Source organism: Drosophila elegans, unplaced genomic scaffold, assembly GCF_018152505.1.
Source record: "Drosophila elegans isolate 14027-0461.03 unplaced genomic scaffold, ASM1815250v1 contig_814, whole genome shotgun sequence".
NCBI classification, from domain to species: Eukaryota; Metazoa; Arthropoda; class Insecta; order Diptera; family Drosophilidae; genus Drosophila; species Drosophila elegans.
The window spans coordinates 1,306,639-1,330,196 of NW_024546167.1; the positions used below are offsets into that span (position 1 = coordinate 1,306,639).

General features: G+C 38.6%; 1 protein-coding gene across 1 annotated transcript in view; it reads left to right on the forward strand.

The window, feature by feature from the left end:
• LOC108141812 (semaphorin-1A) overlaps window positions 1-23,558 on the forward strand; it is a 140,450-nt gene that overhangs the window by 91,835 nt on the left and 25,057 nt on the right. The window contains 3 exon segments of the mRNA XM_017265389.2: window positions 5,889-5,985; window positions 15,862-15,970; window positions 20,364-20,559. Of these exon segments, the coding sequence (XP_017120878.1) occupies window positions 5,889-5,985; window positions 15,862-15,970; window positions 20,364-20,559 (402 nt within the window).

Genomic DNA, 23,558 nt, shown 5'->3' on the forward strand with positions numbered 1-23,558 from the left:
TTATCAGCAGCAAACAGTCGTCTATATAAATGCCTGCTTTCGATTCGGAGGCATCAGTTTCTCAACCAAAATGGAGCGAATAGTGCGAACTTGCTGCTTTCTGGTTTTGTTAAGCTTTGCTGTTGGATCCACCCCCGATGACCGGATCCTGGACTACCTTAAAAAGGTGATGAACGAAAGTGCCGATCCCTGCCAGGACTTCCAGAATTATGCCAGTGGTAAATTCGTGGAGCTGCACGGAAAAGATAATTGTTATTCCGACAACGCCCTAATCAGGAAAAGATATACAGACAGGCTGCAGTCAATGTTTGATCTGCTAAAGGATCGAGTTTTCATAGACGAGACGTCTGTGGAGGAGAAAGTGTGGCGCTACTACAACACCTGTCTCACGGCCCCTAAGAACACTCGCCGTTTAATGGCCTATCTGAACTTGATTTCTCCGGGTGAGAATATAACCTGGCCGTCACTCGTAGCCAGCGGAAGTCAGTGGCCCAAGGAAAAGTTCCAGTGGCTAGAGACGCTTGCTCACTTGCGACGGTATGGAATGGAGAACCTTTTGATCAGGATTAACATAGAACCGGACCAAAGGGACTCCACCAAGTTTTCCCTACACCAGTACGTGCCCGACGGCAATTTGGGCATAAACCTGCACACATTTAACGACTTGTCCATAATCAGGACTCTGCTTATAGACAGCGGAGTGTGGAAAAACCAGGCTGCTCCTTTCGCAAGAAGTGTAATCAATCTGGCTGCTGATCTTGAGACACTGGCTGGTATAGAAAGCAGCAATTCTGGATATTACAACCTTGAAGATATCGAGAAACGAACCGGTATACAACTGGACAAATATCTTGAGATCATCTTTGGCCGACCCTTTGAGTCGAGCTTTGAAATCTACATACATAACATGGAGTATCTGGAGGGTATAAACGGAGTCCTCGGAAGGTACGACAACGAGGTGGTGGTCAACTACCTTTTGGCTCAACTCAGCCTCTTCTTCCTAGACTTGGATGGAAGCCTACTTAAAGGAGCACCCAAGTGTGCCGCTGCCGTCGCAGTGCAAATGGAGCTGGCCAGCGATCTGCTCTACAAAAACTATTATCTGGGACAGGGAAAGTTCGAGAAGTACACCAAAGAAGTTCAGCGACTCTTCGATGCTTTATCGCAAACTTTTTTGAATAAGTTAGAGGAGAATCGCTTCCACTTGACCGACAAGGAAGTCTCCCATCTGCAACAGAAACTGCTCGCCATGACGGTGACAGTGGGAAAAATGCCGCATGATGTAAATCATCGCCGCTTCGTCACCAATTTCTACGAAGATTTGGAACTGGACACGGAGCCTAATTTCGCCGGAGCTCAGCTGAAAGTAATGGAGCACCGAACGCGTCGAGTTCTAAAACAACTTGATGGACCTGTTCCCAAGGCCACTGGTTTCTTTCTGCTCTTTGACGAACTGCCATTTAAGGATCCCAAGCCCCGTTTCTTTGCAAGTGGTAACACAATCGTCGTGCCCTTCGATATGCTGAATGAGCCGTTTTTTGTGCCCGAAAGTCATGACGTCTTCAAAATGAGTCTAATGGGCTTCAGCTTGGCTCGACCGATTTTGAATGCCTTTGAGCCATATTTCCTGCATGTTGACAGTCAAGGAAACCTTGGACAAATTCTAAGAGATTTCGAGGGTAATCAGGGCTATATCGATGCCCTGTCTTGTTTAAATCGGACACACGCCAAGGAAATCAACAAACGGGCATCCTATGTGGCCAGTCTGGACCTAATCTACGAAACCTACTTTGGGAATAACTCCGAGTTCAATCAGAATCAACCCGAATTTACCGATGTGCCGTTGAAGCAGCTCTTTCTATTCAATTATGCCCAGGAGTTCGTGGGCACTGAGAAGTATTTGTCATATTTTGAATCTGAATCGGACACTGCGCTCATCAGCGAGTCGGTGAAAAATCTGCCACACTTTGGCGAAATCTTCAGCTGCCCAACATCCGCGCCATTAAATCCGGAAGAAAAGTGTAGGGTTTGGTAGATACTGTCAAAGGGTACTAAAGCTAACTAAAAATTTATAACACATTTGACATAAATTCAATTTGAGTAAAGAATATGTTTGTCAACTTCTGGTAATCAATAAAGCCTTGACTTATTTTGTTTCATTAATAATCTAGCCCATGCTTTTCACTTTCTGTTAATTTTTGGGGGAAGACTTTTAGTTGCCCATTAATTGGGGCATTGAATTGCTATTTATTTCTTTGTTTGTAGATTACACTTGTTTTTTGCCTTATCAGCTCTTTTTTTTTTGCCAATCCCCATGTGAAAACATATACAAAAATCTGTAGTTCTCCCAATTATATTCGTGGAAACAAAGTTCTTACATTCATGTGCCTCTTACACTGATTTGTGAGTTTGTGTTGTATTGTTTTTATGTAAGAGTATTCAATGGGACTTAGTGATAACGACAAGCTTGTGAAATAATAGGTTTATATACCACTTTATAAAAAGAGCACACACAAAACGAAATAGATTACATTTTTAAAAAAATATGTTTGTGTTTGTGCTATAATAGAAAAGTACTTACAATAAAAAGCTGAATTTAAAAAATAAAATTGTTGAACATATTTTTTACCAATATAGACAATTATGTTAAAGTTTTTCCGTGCATTTTGTAAACATCTACTTGTATGCGATTCATAACCAGCTTAGGAGTCCAGAAGACGCCCGTTTTGCATTTTTCCTCCGGAAGCCTTTATTATTGACAGACTGCCGCTTCCTTTCTGCTGTGCGTTAGTGACGGTGCCTTTTAGCCGTTTTTATCACCGCCTTTTCTCTGCTATTTCTCTTGGCAGCACTAAGAGCTACATTTGGCTTGCATTTAAGAAAAGGTTTTTGCATTTTTAATGCTGCATTGTTGTCTGCCTTTCGGTGGCCTGGCTGGCCAGGCTGCCTGGGAATGGCTTGCAAAAAGAATGAGAGCTGCGCGAATGGTCATCGCACCTGCTAGTGAACGGCATCATGAGCAAATATGCCGAGAATTCCGCAAGTGCAAATGAAAAATTCATTAAGAAAATATTTAATAATCAGCTTATTTGTTAGCCTCTTCCTCTGCCTCTGCCGCACCGCTCGCTTTTTGTGATTTGTGTGTGCAAAAGGTGGTGGCGATGAAGTTGACCAAGTTGACCATTAAGTTGCTTGGTCCTTGCACGGTCACGTCCGCAAGTCAATGTCAAACACGGAGGACTCCACTCCAATCCACTCCACTCTACTTCACTTCACTTCACTTCACTTCAGTCCACTTGCTAGATGCCGTACGTCAGAAATTTTACTTTATTTTCCGTTGAATTTGCATAATTTCGAGCAGTCAGACGGTCCAGTTGATTAAAGTGATAGACTCGGTTCCCTTTTCTTTCCTTTTCCTGTCTGGATGGACGGCCCTTTGTTCAAATATACATACCTCTATATGTATGTGCATGTTACTATGCGAGTGTGCTCATGGGGAACGAAAATTGGTCGGGGGAACGCTTTTTTAGTTTGCCGTTTGCTTTTTGTAAAGTCAAGGTAAATATTAGATTTTTGGTTGCGGAATTTCTCGCTCTTTTCCGTTTCCACTTTTGACTCTATGCAGATGAATGTGTGTGCGCGTGGTATTGTATGCAGATGTAGGTAAGGCAAATATTGGCTTACAATTTTGGGCTTACAAAGTTTTTGGCCAGGTCGACAAAAGGCCCGCGGTGGCATTAAACAAAAGTTGGACTTCTACTACCACAAAAAGTGCTTCGGGGAACAGGCTGAGTAATGAGATGGGCTGGCAGCGGCCTTTTGTGGGTGAGGAAAAGCTGCGAAGACAACAAATGAGAATCATTATCATACAAATGAGAATGGTTGAGCGAAATGGCTAAGCTTTATGAATCGTCTTGAAAAATAACTGAAGAGAAAGTAGAGAAAATGACGAGGAGACTTAGACTTCAAATCAGTAACAATAATTTTAAATATTTTAAATAGCAAATGGTTCTAGCTATTAATATTGTCAAGTAACAATAATTTTAAATATTTTAAACAGCAAATGGTTCTAGCTATTAATATTGCAAAGTTTTCTTTAATATTTTCACTTAAAATAAAATTTATGATTTATAATTGTCTCTATTATTTGTGCTTAAGTATTACTAATTGGTTTTTAAAGTTTAAAAATATAAATCTATTGAATAGAAATCAAATTAAAAATAATAATTCGACATTTATATAGGAGAATAACCAAACTGCTTTCTATTTAACTTTTATATTTAATATTTTGTAAATTCTTCATTTTTCCAACCTCTATATTATGTAATGCCATCTTGTTTGTCTATCCTTCTACCGTAAGCATTTCTCATGTTTTTGTCTGCAATAATTATTTTCCATTCGTTGCTTTCATTTTCCCTGACTTTCTTTAGCTTTTGTTTTGTTTCGTTTCATTTTCCTTTCCTTCGGCTGCTTTTTGCTGCTTTTGTTACTTTTAATTACAGAGCCAAATTAAAAAAATGTTGCTTCATTTGAAGGGCTCTGTTGCTGCGGGTCCAGGTTTTAACTTTTCCTGTAGTTGGCACACTTCTCCCGCCCTGAAAAATTCGAAACACCACCCCTACAGTTGTGCACATGTCCCGCGTGTCACGTTAAATGTCAAGCAAACAAAAGGCTCTTCTGTCTCGTGCATAAAAGCGTTCATTCTACCCATTAACTTTGGCGTTCGTTTTTTGCAGTTTTTGGTTTTTTATCCTCAACCGTTGAAATGAAAAGTGGACGAGCATGAAATGCGTCCAAATGCGCTTTCAATAACCAGGTGGCATTTCCCAGCCCTCTTCTGCGCTGCCATTTCCGCGTTGAAAAGGACATTGGTTAAAAAAACGCGGAAAAATTGTTCGCTCTTTTGTGGTTGACCGAACATTTGCAGTTAAAAGTTAAAAGCTTGCTGAAAAGGCAAAAAATTGTGCAAAAGAAGAGCATCAATGATGTTTTTAAAGTGAGATAAAAACGTGAAGTCTACACCTTAATGTTAAAGTGGGATCCGAATTGTGTGTCAATCATAAACATAACTATTTTGTGTATACAAAATTGGATACATGTCGTATGCGTAATTTTGTTTCTTTACGTTAAAAGTCTTAAAAAAAAGAGATACAAGGGCTACAAAGTTTTTGAAAAACATGTAGGGAATATGGTTAGTTTTTAAGACCTTAGACAAAATCCAAAATATTTCAAAATTATATTTATAATGGTTTACCAAAGTACATAGTTTGTTTTTCATTTTACCTAAAACACTGTATGATTTATCTGAATTTCAAAATGTGTCTTTCGGCTTAAAAGACCCTTGGCAACTGGTTTTCTTGTTATCAGTCAGTCAGATAGATGAACTGGCGGCAATTTGTGGCAAGTGGCAAGTAACAAAGATTTTCCGGAACGGGTGCAAAAAGCAGATGCAAGTAACCCAAGTAAACGAAGGACAAAAAATGTACTTGCAGCTGCTGATTATGTTGGTGTTGCTAAACGGGCTATTCTTGGTGCATCTGCCCCCTTTTTTGCATATCTATGGGGGGAAAGTTGCCATCAGGACACCAAGCCCCATTTTCATTTCCCATTTTCCAACTCCAGCTGCAACGTTTCTCTAAGCTCCGCCATGTGGCAGCATTTTCCGCATCCCTTTTTTTCTCTGTGCCGCCAGATTATCCGCTTGCCTTTTTCCATTCTTCTCAACTGCTTTTTGTCGCCTTTAACGCTGCCTAATTGCCTAATTAGGCATTTGCTGGCCGAACCAAAACCATCCGGCCAACTCATCTGTCTCCCAGCCATTTTCAACCCACTTTCCCCTGCTGCCCGGTGCAATTTATTTATAATCCTCTGTTCTTTCCGTTTTGCAGGTCCCGAAGATGTACTAAAGTTTGTGGGTAACGAAAGTGTCGTGGATCACTTCAAGCTCGTCACCAGGGATGGCAACAGTCTGCTCATCGGTGCCAGGTAAGACTCTATATATCCTTTATTTTTTCTAAATAAGCAGCTAAATTTCCAATCGAATATTTAAATAAATTACCTTAATTGCACTTAAAATATATATTAAGTTGCGAAACAAGAGCTAAAGTGCATTCAATTAAATTTTCCAAAAATATCCTCTTTGACTTCGCTACAATGTCAATTCCCCAATGTATAGATTCCGGGTAAGTCGGCTCCAGAGAATTAGTTGAACATGAGAATTAAATGAAACTTCTTCGGCAGAGCAAAAGCGAGAACATTCTGAAATTGGAAAGGATAAGGGCAAGTGAAAAAGGCATATAAAGCAAACTTCAATTTACTTTTCGCAGACATTGTATTTAATTTAAGTAGAAGATAGGAGCATGTTCACTTCCCCATATTTGCTCGTATAAACATGAGAACTTTTCTCAGGGCCAAAAATGGGAAATATGGTGAGTTTGGGAGTGTGGAAAAGTCTACCCGTAGCTAGTTCGTGGCAACTTTGATTTTGCAACGCTGGCAAGAGAAACAAAAACCAGTGCGAAAGGAAGCGGAAACTTTTGCAGCAGGTGCCCCAAAGATATGAGGAACTGTGCTAAAGTTTCCAGTACTTCCTACTCGAGATATAGCCCCAGAAGACTTAAAGGGTTGCCAGGGTTGCCAGGGTTGCGTAAGACTCTAGCGCTTTTCTCTGGGTAAGGCGACTGTATTGTATATTTTGTCGTTGTCACAGACCGCAAAATATTCTGAGGCAAATGTTGGGTTTATTATATTTTGCCTAGACAATGCCAGTATATGAGCACATACCCACATAAACACATACACTTGGACAATGCACTGACGTACATATTAAAATGTTGCACACATTTTGGGGCCCAACTAGACTTAATAAACTCGCTTGATTCTTTGTCTTCGTGTATGGCGCTGTGCAAACTTTTTTTAGTCTAGGAATGCTTGCAGCTTGTAATAGAAGGCATTAACACATGGAACCGAATTCCTTTATCAAAAAGTACAATGGGAAAAGTCCAGACGTGTCTGAAACTTAAAATAGTTTGTGGTCATTGAGAGGGATAAAAATAAATATAAATAAATAAATAAAATAAAATTTCAAGTTAAACAGGTTAAGATTGCAAACCCAAAATTCCAGTGCTTTAATTTTTCGTTTTCAAAATACCAAATTTATTTTACAAATGCATGTTTGTAATAAAAGATTTTAAGTTTCTTTGTCTTTTCTTAAACTCAGTTCAAAGTTAAGATAATAAATTTATAATAAAGTGGGTTTACATTTTAAAATTAAAAATGTTATTATTATTAATTAATTAATTAATTTTATTCGTAATCTTTGTTTAATATTGCCCCACAATTTTGTGCTATTGTTTTTGAATTATCTACAAAATAAATCTACAAAATAATTTGTCCAAACAGATTCTATAAATAACGTTTAAGCAGTTTTCCAGCAGAACCATTTACAATGTAAGGATAATGAGGCAGTAAAATGCAAAAGCATAACCAAATAACGAAAGCAGGAAAATTACGGGAAAGGAGACCCACGCAGACATTTTCTCACACACTCTGACATACAGGGGCGAAAAGTAGTGCGGGTGAGGATTTCCCATTCCTTTTTTTTTCACACGCATGAACAAATTTGTATGCCGGCAATGTCGTTGCCAGAGTTGCCACTTACGTGATTAATGGATTTTTAACAAGTTGCACACTCGCACTGCGAAAAGGAATTCACACACGCACATATCCACTTATCAGACCCCGAAAGAGTCAAAGTAACCAAAGGAAACCTCTCCGTCGACTGTTGGTGAAAGCCAAAAAGCGCCACGTGTGTTTGGGTGTGTGCGTGGGCTTGGGTTATGCAGTGTGCGTGCGGGTAGGTGTGCTTTTTCGGGTGTAGCGGTTGGTAGGGTGGACCAACTAAACTAGGATGACAGGCGGAAATGCGAATGTGACACGCGTTTTGCATGTGAAACGTCATGAACAATGTAAAAAAAAAAAACAAAAGAGTGGAAAGGAAGGTTCGCAAGAGAACTACAAACCAGACCTCCTGAACGCCCCTATTTCATGGCATAGCTATACCGTTACATTTCCTGTGGCATAGCAGGTACCGTGTTTTTAGTTTTATCCCGCATCTTATGTCAGTCATGCAAAAAGGATTTCTAAACTCCTATAAACGTTTTCTTTAATATGTTGTTTTATTTTCCACTCCAATTAACTACAGCTGCAGTAGGAAAGTTTAATTCTTAAGCAGAATTACTGAAACCTTTCACTTTTATTTTTATTAGGATTGTTGGTCTTTCGTTAAACTTTAAACTCATTGCGCTAACTACCTTAGCCATTACGCTTGGTATCTCTTGTGACACTTATGCAAATAAGCTGAAAGTGCTTGTCTTAACGCGGACACCACCTCTACACTGCAGCAAGTCGGGGGTAAATGTTCGTAAAGCTTTTCCCCTCCACTTTTAGATTTGCTCGCTGCGATCTATAAATATTCCTCAGCAATGCGCTCGACATGAAAATTGGGTTAACACATTAAGATGGGAAATATGTGCCAACGTTTTCCCTGCTGTCATTGCCACATTCCATGGCATGCCATCGCAACTACCACTTCAGTCCGTTCCGCCCGTGCGTTTCCGTTCCATTCCCTCCATGTCAGGTTGGCAGGCAATCGAATGAATCGCGACAAAGGCGGAAATAAAATTGCTAAACGAACAAAGAAAAAATCCAATTCGTTGCCTAACGGGCCTTGATTCGTTCGCTATCCCCCTCTGACTGTGTTGCTGTCTTTGTCTCTCACGTTTTAAGCTCGAGTGTGCTCTATATGTCAGCATATCTTTCGGCTTTTAACGTCTTTTTCAACGCAATCGTCGGGAGTGCACAGTGGCTTATATACGCTTTTTAATTAAATTAAAAATATAAATTATTAATTTCAGAAGTAAATATACAATTAGTTTTAATGCGCTCTATAGAAAAGCCAGTGTTTTTATGCTGTCTAATTTTTAATTTATTACAAAATAGTTTTTCTTAAGAGCATTTTGATATCCTATGTAATTAGGGCCGAATCTATTTTTTTGTTATATCATTTCATAATATATTTGCTCCACTGTTCACTTGCATTGGACGATCCAATTTTTGTATGCAATTTTCCTTTTGTCGGCAGGTCTGAAAATTCCTTTACTCACAAACATGCGTTCATTCGCTCGGCGGTGTCCATCTTTTATTTCATTGTGTTCTTGTTCTTGTGTCGGCACAGTGCATATTTGTGTGTGAGCTGGGTCCTTTGTGCAACCGCACAACAATCATTTCTGCACCGCAAATTCATTTCCGTTTGTGCTGGTTTTTGCTCACAACCGCGTTTATGTGTGAGTGCCGAATGCATCCGCTAATTTCTGACGATTTAAGACCACTTCTGCGTGGCCAATTCCATCAGCCCCTTAGGATTGAAATGTAATCGTCCTAATGAATGGATTGAAGGATTTCCCAATTGAATTGTTGGGCCATGTCAACAGTGGCTTAAAAGCCTACGTTAGTCTAAAGTCATTGTTTGTGATGTGCTATTGTTTAAACCCTAGTCTATGCCATTGTCCAGAGAACAGATTTCCGGTTTAGGTATTTATTGTAAGTCCTTGTCCTTTTGTCTATTCTTTGTAAAGAATTTGTAAATATCTTCTCAAAAATGTGGATTTCCTTATACAGTTGACTTGGTTTTAATTGATGAATTAGAAGTGGATTTAAAATGAGTAAAGTTTAACAAAATTGAATTTTTTATAAGTCCTTTTATACCCTTTATAATTTTATATAGCTCCCATTGGAACAATCGGGGAAAAAATGCTTTTAGATATTTTTTCAGTTATTTTACCTGTAAGACTTTTTTTGTGAAAAAATCCATGATAAAACCGATATCCTTCTTTGTCTCTCTTTTGTTCTTATGGTGCCCCGGTTTTGTAATTTTAGAATGGCAGACAGATGTCCAGGTCAAAGCCGTCTGTCCTAGACTCATTAAGTTAAAATCGACCCAAAATGCAGTTAATATTTTATGTGGCTTTGCGAAGAATGTCCAATTTCGGAGCCGAGTTGGAGTTTAATCATGCTTATGAGACCACAATGATGAAATGCAATTCGCTTTGGCATGTTTGCCTGTGGCCAGGAACAAACGCTTCGCACATCACTTGGCCAAAGGGCAAATGTCAAATGCCACCACCTGGTTAACTGGACTGATTGGTTTGGTGGGTGGGTAATACTATGGGGGTGTTGCAACTACAACGATATCAAGTTGTGGGTCAGCTCAGCTCGGGCAATTCACATTTGGGTTTTTGGCATTTGACAGTTTCGACATTTTCTGCCTCCATTGAGTGAATGGAACGGTATGACGTGGTTCTGTTAGGGGTTTGGTGGGCTGAATTGGTATCGTTGGGTTTGGCTTTTTGCACATAAGAAAAAACTTTGGTCAATAACATGGAAATTCGAACACCGTCAACCGGGATCCTTGCCGAGGCATGCACTACACAAAATATTCCCTTGCAAAGAAGAGCTAAAAACTACAATTTCGCTGTAAAAGAATTTTGTCGAAATAATATTTTTTCGCATGTTCCTGGTGGCCGTAAGGTACCTATTTCAATCAGGGTATACACTGTACACTATAAACGCGCTTTCCCCAAAGTAGTTTTTTTTAACTGTCGAGTAAGTCTTTTTGTAGAAGAACTAGACCAATTTTAATAATTTTTTTTCCAGTTGTTCACAAAACATACCGCTATGCCTAGCCAAATAAGATAATTTCTCACCTCTGGAGTAGAAGAACCCCTTAAATTGTGTAAAACTGCAAAACTGGTTTTGGTGTGCAGCCTTTCGAAAAAATATTTTCAATTAAAAAGGTTTGTTTAGCTTTCAGTGTATAATAGGGGCATCCAGAGTCCCGAACCCTGAATTGGCTTAGTCAGCATCATCGAGTGATGTGGAATGAAGTTGAAGTCGAAGCCGTATCCCTGACAGAGTCAAAAAGTCAATGAAAAATGACAAAAGCTCAACTCGAAATGGTGATGGATGTGTTGGATATGTGTGTGTGTGTGGGGGGGGGGGGGATTTCCCCTTTCTTCGCTGCGCTTCAATAATTTTTTGCAATGGCAGCCATTTCACACACACACACACACCGAGCACATGCAAATGGCGGTGACAAACATAAATTTTGCGCAACCGAAAAGCCTCGAAAGCGTAGAAACATGAGAAGTTCGGCTGATTTGCTTAGCTATTCAGAAAAGCCATTTACCGTTATGTCAACCCACATACCAACCCCGCAGGCTTTTTCTGCATCGAATACGGCTTCGGATTTGGAATCGGAATCGGCATCGGCATCGGAATCGGCATCAACGCATCAATGCATCAATGCATTCCGGAAGTCGAGTGTTCTTTTCTCTGATTGCCTTCGGGCATTCCTTTGGGGCGCTGATGACGTGTGACATTGAACGTTGGCTGGCATTTCTCCTGATGAATTCAGTCCTGCAATTTGCCATCTTCATTGGCCATTCAAAGGGAATTTATGGAGATATGGAATTGATTTACGGAAAAGAAGTGTTCTGCAGCGCTTATCAAAATAGTTATCGGCATTAAACAAATTTTAAATTGGTTTGCATAAACTATTACACTTTCTTAAAGAAATTTAAACAATCTCAAAATCTTGTATTCTCTAAATTAAAGTTTCTACAGTTTTACAAAGCAAATATTTTTGAATGTATACTTTAAGGCTTTAAATACTAAATTTAAGGTTGCGAAATAAATGCACTCCTGCTCATGTCTTGCTTTAGAAATTTGCATAACAAGCCCAATAAACTTAGCAAAATAAAGTCACACAATTCCTAAGACTTCTTCACGTAGCTCGATTATTAAAACGAAAATCAAGAGAATGTTGCTTATTTAAATGGCACGGCAATAATTTCCATTCGTTACACGATAGGAATATCAGATCCTGTTAATTTACCTAATTCCCAAATGTTTACATGTCACGTTAGCATTTTCAAAAAGAGAAAATGAAAACACCATGAAAACAAAGTGCAAATCAAATCAATCATTCAAGTGGTGTTATTTATAATGGAAAAGAGAAACAAGTTGTCTGACTAAGCGAGGTCGTGAAAGAAAGCCTGCAACGTTGCGTATGAGTAATTTTTTATGTGTCTCATCTTTTTCTGTGGTTTCCTTTATTTGGGTCTAGACTTAATGTTTTTGTTTGGGGACTTTGCCTTGTTCTGTCTGTACTCGATACTTTTTGTGGGTCAAACCACGAAAATGGCAGCGGCAGCGACGGCGAAACGAGCTTCATTCCCCGCCTTCGTCTTGCCACGTTACACATTTCTTCAATCTATTTTATGACTGATACCCTCTATATGTACCCTCTTCGAGGTTTTCGAGGTCTTCTCGACCGCAATCTCGTTATTTATGTGCATGCGGCTTTGTTTCGTGTTGCCTCTTTGCACTCAGCTGATATTTGAAAAGGGTCCTGCCTGCGGGTTTTGTTTTCCCTGCTGGTTGTCCTTGTTGTTTTTGCTGTTCGGATGGCTGGCAACGTGGCGTATGGTTGATTTGTTTGTTGGTTGTCGGTTGGTTAAAGACGGCGAGGAACCAAAAGTGGATTTTAAATATATTTAAATTTGTTTCTGGCAAATAAATGGGGAATGTTCGATGTGTGCACGTTATTTTGTATCTGGCAGGCATTCAAAACTTAATTAATTTATTTTTTTTTCTGAATATTTTGAAAAAAAAAATTGTGCTTTTAGAAATTTCAACGAATTTATATTTTATTATATTTTTTTTAGTTTTTTTTTCTCGCTACACACCTATTCATTTCATTCGCTGACATTATATTTTATTTTTAAGGTATTCGCAATTGGAAGTGCCCATACTTTGAATTTATATTATATAAATATATATGGCCTAAAATTGATTCGTGTTCGGATCATGCTAGTATAAACCACGAATGATTTTGGGGTCGAATGGCATTTGCCCAAACCGCAGGTATTTCAAACCATGGCCTGCCATCAAATGGTTACCACGCAAAATGTTGTTTTGCCTGATTTGCCTTGTTATCGTTAACACATACACGCTCGTAAATATATTTCCCAAATTTATCCTTTAATTGGGGCTGGTTTGTCACATTTTATGTTTCATTAAAATTAAAAGCTCTTGCCTAAATATACATTTCGGTTGTGGTTTAAGAGTAAGCAGTTTTAGTGCAGCTAACGTTCGCTTTGGCTAACAATTATTGAGCTATTTATATAAAAAGCTTTAAAATATATTAACCAAATACGATATCTCCTACTTCTTCAAAAGTATTGTCTTGAAATACGTTTCTCACTAGCTGTATGATCAGAACTATATTTTCTCAAACCGTTCGTTTAATTTTAAGCTTATTGCCAACAGGAGCCCCCATGTATCTCAACATGGGCCTGGCCGATTTCGTTGGCATCGAGCTGCCTCATTATCGCCTGCGTTTTATCCCACAAAATGTAAACGTTTTCATGGAGGAACTCCGCACATATTTCCCTTTATATTTGCCAACTGCGCTTAAGCTGCATAATAATAAACTGCAAAGCAGCGGCAACAACAAGGAATGCTAAATGTGCAACTGCAGCCAGGGGGGGTGGCAACAAGAACAAGTACAACAAGGGCTGGATAATGCGAGCCAAAGCAGTGGAAATCCTGGCGTAATCGTTGCGTTCACTGCTGGCAGGCAACTACAACAGCAACTGGGACAACTGCAACACTAACACACTACGCCGTGTGGAAAATATTTATGAGCTCGGTTTTCACGCCAAATGCGTTCTTTAAAATGCTCCACTCCACTCCACTCCACTCCACTCTACACACATACATGCATCTATCCTATTTCCACGTCGAATTTCCCTTTGCATTCACCTCTCTTTGGCATTTTCCGCGACATTTTCACAAGCGTTTGCATTGCTTGTTGCACTCTGCGTATGTGTGCTAAGCAATGCGCTAAAGTGTTTATGTGTTTGTGCGGGTTGCAAGCCGACCAACCGACAGCTACACCAGCAATTTGTACACCCTTTAAACCACATTTCCTTTCTTTTTTATTTTACTATTCCTGCATTCAACATAGAAATAGGTTATCCAATAATAGTAGTGAAGCTTATTTAATAGGTAAACCGGTGATCTTTTTCCTGCATTAAAAATTAAAAAATTCTGAAGCTAAATATTTTTAATTTTTTGTTAAAGAAAAATTGCAGTTCCGTTAAAAAGAAATTAAATGCTAATCTTTGAGGTTTTCAAAGTTAAAAAAAAAGAAAAGTTTTAAAAGCCTTACATTTTTTTTGGGAATATGATAGATATTTTTGGATAGTTTTCACTGGTTTTCTTAAGCTCTCTATATAAGTTTTATGTATCTTTCAGCAGCGTATCCATGTTTTGTCGGAGGCAATGTTCCTAGCACGGTTCCCTTAACCTATCAGCAACATTTGAGCTCTTGTACCTGCCTTTCTAGCTTTCCAGGTCCAACCCATTACGGCGACTGTCCCCTTTATATGCTAATTTGGTTCAGCGCATTTTATGTGTACATACGTACGCATGTAGCCTGGCTATATATGCGTCCTGGCAACGGAAACAGCAGGCAGTGAAAGCCGTGGAAAAGGAAGAATGCAGCTGCAGCAACTCTGCTGATTTCGCTGCTGTCCTGCGATGCTGCTGATGGTGCACGTTCGTTTGAAGTTGCCTTTTGCCGTTGTCATAATTAAAACGCGCTGCATAATTGCCAAACAAAGGCCGTGTCCTGTTCTGGGAGGTGTCCTTTTCCCCACTGCAATCGCAGTTTGCTATCCGCATGCCTAGCGTGCACTTATTTTGTAGCTTATCCAACTATTCGTTTGAAGAGTGACTCTGCTAACTGAACATTATGGCAATTTCGCTTAATTTTGTTAATTTTGTTTCCAATCTTGGTATTCATTGGTTCACGTTTTCTTCTGCTGAACTGCGAAACAAAAAAGGACACCAAAAGTTTTGTTTCAAAATAAATGTATTTTTGTCTAAAATAATTTGAATGTATATAGATGACCCTATTGATTAGTTATATATTCCACATTCCATTTCAGTTCCTCACTCAATTTGGCAATCTGTATGCAAACTCAGTACTCCCACAAATATACTATCTGCATATCTATATATTTATTCAAAATTTTCCGCTCTTTTTGCTGCATTTAGAGCAGAGCAAATTTGGAAAGCTTCGATAAGGCTGTCGTTTATGCAGGTTTTTCGGGTGAGCCCCGAATATGCTTGCCATAAAGTGTTCGACCAAAGTGCACCCACACCAAGGTGCACTAACCACACATATACACACACACTCACACTCTTGCACTCACACGTAGTTGTGGTTTTAATAATCAATGAGTTGATTTTATGAAATTCCGCCCCCGAACTCTGGATTCGGGGGCTGTGACACGCCCATCCTTGCACCACTTCATTTTGTGGGTCGCATTCGGACACACACACACACACGAACATGCAGCACCACATGTGGGTGTGCAAAATTTTATTAACGAGAATTTTGGAATTTCTGCACAAATATCACAGTCGAGCCGACAGGAGGGTAAAAGGTTAAAAGGTTAAAAGGAAAACAAAACACAGTTCAGAGCCGACTATTTGTGGTCCTGGTCACAGGCTGCGTGTCGATTGCCCGCTCCCCAAAAAGGCCAAATGAATTTTAATTAATTTTTTAATTAATTCTCCGCAATCGCCAGCTGCCCCGTGCTCAACTGATAAAACGGATGATAAAACGAGAACCGCAAAAATTCTATCTGCGGCAAATTGTACTTATTTGTAGTCCACAAACTTGCGATGGACCTTTTCTTATCCCATTTCCCTTTTGTTTGTCTTTTGCAGAAATACGGTTTTTAATTTAAGCATACATGATCTCGTCGAGCAGCAGCGTTTGGTCTGGACGTCGCCGGAGGATGACACCAAAATGTGTGTCGTCAAGGGCAAAGATGAGGTGAGTGAAAATTTGCAATCGATCAATAATTATGCAATGAACAATAAAACCAGACTTCCGGATAGAAACTATTTTGAAAATTGCTTTACCACCTTTATAATCTAAAAAGCTAGTGATTTTTGTAGCACTCATCAATATTTGAGTTTTTAGTTTTAATAATTGGTTTTAATTGACATATTAAGTTATATTCAATTCAATTAACTTTTAAAAACTATATTCAATACAATGGTAATCAAAATATATATTTTATTTCGTCCATAGCTTTTTCCCTTTCTGTTAATAAACTTTTTAGAACGTTGCCTTAATGGCCTTGCAATTTCCATTTTCATTCCTATTTCCATTTCGATTTCAACTTTGGTTGTTGCTTCCGTTACCAGAGAAATGCAAAAACAAGGCAATAAAGTGTTTCTCTCTTTCTCGCCATCTATCTGAACTTTTTTCGCGCTAAAAACATGGAAAACTATGAAGAAGAAGTGCCCCATACAAGAAGAAATTGATTTATGCAACTTTTTCTGTTGTTGCCTCGGTCTTGTGTTTTTCTTCTTTGTGGCTAAGAAATCAAGGAAATTTATTGAAAACTCTTCGCCACTGCCGTTGACCTATTAAGAAAATGCCAGTTGCGCAGAAGAGAAACGGGGTAAATTGAGTCCAGGGGAGGAGAGAAAATCAAAGTCTGAAAGCAAACTTTTGCCTAATGGAAATGGCAAATATTTTGGCTTTCAAATTGTCTTTGTTGGTTGGTTTTTTGTTTCGTTTTCCGTTTCCGCTCAACTAGACCAAATGCTGCCTTGCACATACTCTTGTAGAAGACCAAACAGCACAGTTTTAAATCGTAAATTTAATTTTTAGTAAGAATTGGAAAATATTTCTCTTATATAAATAAATTAACCGGTTCAAAGACAATAGAAAATAAATTATTATTTAATGAAATTAATATTATATAAGTACATTTTATTAAATCTTATAAGTTTTTTTTTTTTAATTCAGTAACTTTTTAACCCAAATTTAAGCTGCCTCTTCTGCCCTTCCAGTACTTTCTTCACCTTTTCTGTGCATGCTCAAGTGCACTTCAAGTTTGGCTTTTTGCTCACGTAATTAGCCAACACTTGTTGGCCGGTCGTGCCAGCAATTGCACAGCCAGCAAGAGCAACAAAAGTAAGGCGAACCAGAGCATTAGCAGGTGTAATTTGTTGAACTCAATTTGCTTGCCGGCTCCACCTGAGTGGGGTCACTTTATATGTCTGTGCACGGGTGGGTCGCGTTATTTATGGCATCAGAGGGGAGGAAAGAACACCTAAGTTTCTTCGGACTTCCAGCCATGGCGTGCGGCACTGCCGTTTCACACAAAAGGTTTTCCCCTCTAAAAATAAATTGCAATTGTTTGGCCAGAAGAAGAAGAAATGAAAAGAAAAGTTCAAAATTTACAATTTTAATTAACCGGCATTTTGGCCACTAATTTGGATGCGAAAACGTCGAGTTAATCAAGTTGATAATCAGCCAAAGGACGAGCGTCGCAAAAGCCTGCAATCTTTTTAAATGCGGAATGCATTTAAGGTGTCCAAACATATAGCTATAGCTCACGCTATAAAAAGTTGACCATGCAAAGAAATAAAATCTGAAAAAAGTGGCCTTTTGTTAAAACATATACGTATATGTCGTCATTCAAATTCACATGATATTCCTTTACCTTATTTTTACCATTTTTCCCCACCAGCTTGCATTCAGCGGGCTGTACAATGTTTAATTAATTGATTTCTTTCGTAAAAATTTTATTAAAACTGCGTAAACACTTGATGGTGTGATGGGCAAAATGAGCAGCCAATATATATAAGTTCAATCCATTCATCCAAAAAACTGACCATGGGCTTTTTATTAAATATTCAAACGCTGCCATCGAGGTTAAACTGACCAATATACGAGACAAAAATTTTTTTAAGTTGCCCATTGAATTTAACATAAGTTAACCAAGTAAATCAATAAGAATAAAAAAAAACTATTGCGGATAGGAGTGAGTAGCTGCACTGATCAGATACACAATATAATGTTTCATTGAAATATAAATGTTCCATTTTGCGATAATTATAAACTATTTTTTAATTGGAGAGTAATAGTAAATGTGCAAATATCTCTCCCAATCAGTTAGATATCCTCATTAAATAGAACTATGGCCCTAATCATTAAACGAACCACAATGCTTCACATTCGTACGTGGCAATTTGGCATTCTCTTGTGTCCTCATTAAACATTTGATTTGGTTTGCAAACGGCTTTTTCCAGAAATCTGCCAGTTTAGATTCTCAGGTTGAATGTGGAATTGCAGTCGCCCATTGTTCGATTGGAAAATGCTGGTGAATTTATGCAGGGCCATGCAAAATTGTACTGGATACATTTTCATTCATTTTGGCTTTCTCTTCACACAACTCGTTTTACCCACTTGTTTGGGCTTTCCATGCAAATCAGAAATTTCTAACGACTATCTGCTCATTAGGTTATAAGTTTCACTTATTCAGCTTTAAGTTTGACGAAAAAAACATTTAAAAAAATGAACAAGAAACATTTAAAAATTGACATGGCCAAGTCAGACCACAACTTTAACGAAAAAGTTTCGTTGTTCATTGTCGAAGGAAAGAAAACTTTACAAGATAAAGCTGAAGAATATTTTTGACCGCTGCCAAATGCCTTTAGGTAGACAGCAAAAATTTCGTTAATGAAGCTGAAACACGACAGGACCAGAGAACCCAGGCCACAAGAACAACGCCTTAAAAATCATTTATTTCACAATTTTTGAACCCGAAATATGACCGACAATACTCAGACAGCCTGAGGGCCAAAACAGAATTACATTCCCCGATTTCTCTCACTCAATAATTCACAATTTATGTTTGAATTTTTGCCATCAATATTTATTTATTTATAACTAAAATTCCAAACTCCAAACTTGTACAAACTGTGGTTAAAAACAAAATAAAAGTATTTTTAGGCAGAATAAATTCATTATACATTTTGTATGAGGAGGAAGAGAGACAAGTTATTGGGAAAAACTAAAATAAGAATCATCATTAACCGGCGGCAAACAGCCCATGCCTATCGCAACATTTCGAAAGCAAATTAATAAATTTCACAGTTAATTGCATTCTAAACCATGTTTGTCTGTGTCTGCTATGCATGTTAATTACAAGGGAAATAACAAAAACTACAACTTTACAGCCAACCCCTAGACTTAATGTAATTGTTTTTGTTAATTTATTTAAATTTATGCTCAAACAGTTTGGCCCCACAAAACAAGTACAGAACATGTTAAATATATCTGGACGATAAACTAAATTAAATGAAAACGAGTTCTGAGTGATTACAAGACAGCAAGAAGAGCAAAGTCCGATTTATATGTGGCAAAGTTGTGACAATTGCATTGCAAATGCATGAAAATTCGAGGAAAACATAAAATCTACAAAAGTTAAAAAAATCCCTATTTGACTATAATTACTGGCGGATAGTTAAATACCTTACAATTGCTCGGTTTATTTTCGTTATGAATGCAACTAAGAACTGTGAAAATTAGTAGCATACAAACAAAATGTGAAAATGTTTAAACACACAGGAAAGGTGTACAATGGAAACTGCTGCCTGAGAGTATTTCAAATGATTTGTCATTTAGAGTGCAAACACTTCCGGCTGTAATGGTGACATACTGGGATGGTTTCGATGATGGTGGTGACGGTAGTGGTGGTGGCGCCGGAAATGTCAGCCAACAATTTTCCGCCACTATGGCAAAAGTTGCCGCTGCCGCTTATGTATTCGTTCTGACTCTTCTAAATAGGAGCAAGTTGCGCATTTGCCTTTTAATATTTATTGGGTTGCAGGTGCACCGCCCCGGGAACATTCGTTGTTTGTTTTCGAAGTGCTTTCGTTACGCATTAAATATTACAATTTGCGCAACATTTATGCAAAACAGATGGGGACAAAGAGGGACTTGCACACATTGTCATCTGTTCCATATGAGTTCAACGTAAATACTGCTCTAGTTCAAGCATTCAAGGGTCAGTGAAACAATTGAAACAGTTTCCAAATGGCTTACTGAAGAACTAAAAAAATATCAGAAGAGGAATATATAATTATGTAAAGTATTTATTTGATAACTGCAGTCGAGGCACGATCATTCAGGGTTTAATATTATTTTTGCAAGAACTGTTTTAGAAGGATAGGTTTTTATATTGACAATGATTCATTATTTTGAGAATGAAAAACAAATACTGAAATTTATTTTGCTTACCACTCTGCTATTTTATTCCCAAAATAAACTTGTTTTATTTTAATTCCTGTCTGAGATTAATAAATATAGTAAGGGGAATATTTCTAGTCGATCTTACACAATTCTTTATTCTTAACATTTTCAGGAGGCCTGTCAGAACTACATTCGCATCATGGTGGTGCCATCGCCGGGTCGCCTCTTCGTTTGCGGCACCAATTCGTTCCGGCCAATGTGCAACACTTACATCATCAGCGACAGCAACTACACGCTGGAGGCCACGAAAAACGGACAGGCGGTATGCCCCTACGATCCCCGTCACAACTCCACCTCTGTACTGGCTGGTAAGTGCACAACTTCTTCAAATACTGGGGGTTTACTGTTGATATTAAAACTATTATAGATAAAAGTTCATTAGTCTTTACATTTAATGTTTAATTTTTCTTCAGATGTACAAACTTTGTTTTTTAAACCCAGGACTCTTAAAAGTTTGTATTTCAAGTCCGAAAAAATTGAAATAAACAGTCAATCGACTCTTTGCCAGTGTCAACACTACGTATGAGTGATAAGCTTTAGTAATATCGAGAAGTCATATACATAACCCTTGCTCATGAAATTCTTCTCTGTACAAGAATCACAATATTTTATTCAGAATTACAATGTATAGACTCGGAAACAAGTGCTCTTAAATTGTAACATTCTGTGGTCAAGAAAAGAACTGCATAAACACTCATACGACCCGTTGCTCGTGCCAACAATTTTCAACAAATTTTCCTGTACTCTTTGTATTTCCTCTTATGTACCTATTTGCTTTTTATTTGTGCCTTCTTGATTTTTTTCCGGTTTTATTATGCCATCCGAATAATTTATTGTGCACGAGCATTTTGTATGCGAATTGTCCATTTTGTTCTGCCTGTTATCGCCATTCGCAACAAGAGAGAAAAATGCAAGAAATGTGACTGTGAGTAGACTCATCGCATTGCCCATATAAATCGGGTTAAAATTGTCATTCATCATGCAATGCCTGTCTGCCGTTACGTCTTTTTTCAGGTTTGACTTTGTGAAAGGGGTCGCCTATCGAATGGCAGCCAACTGAACATTATGTGCGAAATGAGTTTCTCTACCCACAAAACTGATAAAAATATTTCGAAAATAATTCCTTTTTGCTCAGTATTTGATTGAAATTTATGGCGCTAGCAGGTGTGTTAAGTGGGTCGATCTTTGAATCGGAAAATCGTTGAAAAGACAATCAAAAAGTTTCAGAAATTTAGCATACGGAATTTAAAAAACTAAATCCACTAAATTTGATTTAGTAAGTTCAAATAATATTTTATCTCTGTTGATTATTTTTAATTAAAAAGTTTCACATATAGCGAACATTTTCATTGTATATTTCAATTTCAGTGCATTTTTCGCAAAAGTAAAGTTTCATTTGGTGAAACTCCACCACTGACACTGAATGCTCGGCGCATATAGAATGAATTTTTATTTTCGCCACTCGCAAAACCCAGAAACTCAGCCAATAAACAAGCGAATTTGGGGTCCGCAGCCCTGGGGGGCAATATTTTGAGCACCCATACCCACAACCCGTCGCCTGCAAAGTCATAGTTTTGATAATATTTCCACTTGGCACCCATAAATCGACATTCTTTGCCGCCATGTTGTGAAGTTTTCGCGCAGTGATTTGTTTGCATTTTATTGTCTGCAGCCAGCGAAAACTTTGCCAAGAGCGCGCGAGAGTGGGCCGGCGAATAGATAATATCGATAAACGTTTATAACTAACTTGAAAGTGTGTGTTGGTTGGGTCCATTGGCATGTGAGGGCACCGAGTGTTGCCACAAACTTCCGCCGGATGCAGCTGCCAACCTTGTGTGTGGCCATATGTGTGGGTCTACGTTTGTATTCCTTTCACACACTCACATATGTGTGTTGGCAATTCGCCCACTTTTCGACGCTACCGAACCCCGCCCCGAACCCCCCTGACCTCCGTTACCCCGGTTACCCCGGTTATCCCCGCCACACCTCCCGCCAATGTGGGTCATAAGAGTTTATCATCAACAAGCTGCCACATCCTGGCCAAAAAAGAAGCAGCCAAACCTGAAGCTGTTGTCAGCCGCCATTTTCTTTATTGCTTGCAGCCATTTATGATCCCATTACTTTCCGTGTTGCCGCCGGGTATATCGGATTTTATATAGATTGAGTGCAGTGCGGTGTCATACAGTTCGCTTCTGGGAAATGGCAATGCAAAATATGTTGTACAATGCACACAAAAAATAATTATTTTTAAATTAAATTAAAGTACAGTGTTCGGTAATACCTTTTCTTTTATTTATTATTATTGCATTCTATTTTTTATAAAGAAGTATATATTCATTTTAAGTCTTAATTTATACATACATAACCACCAAATAACTATAAAAAACCGAATTCCCATCATAAGGTATTAACAAGCTCAAATGCCCCTCCAATTTATATTTTTCGCTACTTTGTTCTTATTCCACTTTGATTTCCCTTCATGGTGTTAATACTAAATCGACATTTTTACATATAGTCCCTAACCCACCGAGCTGCGTCTATAGTCAGATTTCCAGGGCTTGCCTTGCCAGGATTTAAGGATATGCGGCATGGATTTGGGGAACGGTTAGCCGGGCTATGTTGTTTAGATTACAAATTGCCCGGGACGAAGGCATCGCATAAAAAGATCCCATCATGGTGGTGCACTAAATAACAACAACAATGGCGCTGCGCGCGTCTAGAAAAGTTCCGACTCAAAAATACAAAAAAAAAAAATGTATATATATAGAGAAACGGGCGAAAAAAGTGGCCGAAAAACCAGAACAAGCTGAAAAATGTTATCAATTTAGTTTTTATTCGTGACAGGGCGTTGATGTCATGGGTTGACGTGGGCGTGGTCGGTAACTGGCACAAAAGTTTTCCCAGCCCCCCGCACCCCGCCCCCTGCCACTCCTCACCATTTTAGCCCCTCTTTTGGACCCGGTTTTCTAACGCTTTGCGGGAAAAGTTCGTGGACACATTTTTGTGCCAATTTCGTTGTAAAAATATTGTTGCAACCATGATGAAGTTTTCAATTGCTTTTTCCATCAATATACGACATCTAGCGCCCCAGCCCAACCGCCTTGTCCTGTTCGCTTTCCTGGTGTTTCAATATGGCGGAAGGAATCTATTTTTGTTCGATTTAAAAAGTGCATGCGAAATAAATTTCAATCGCTGACAGTGTCACCCATTGAGATCGACCGGAGTACAAAACTTTCACAATAAAAAATTAAACACACCAAAACGAGAAGGACACGAGAAAAAATATAAAGCAAAAAAATTCCTATTC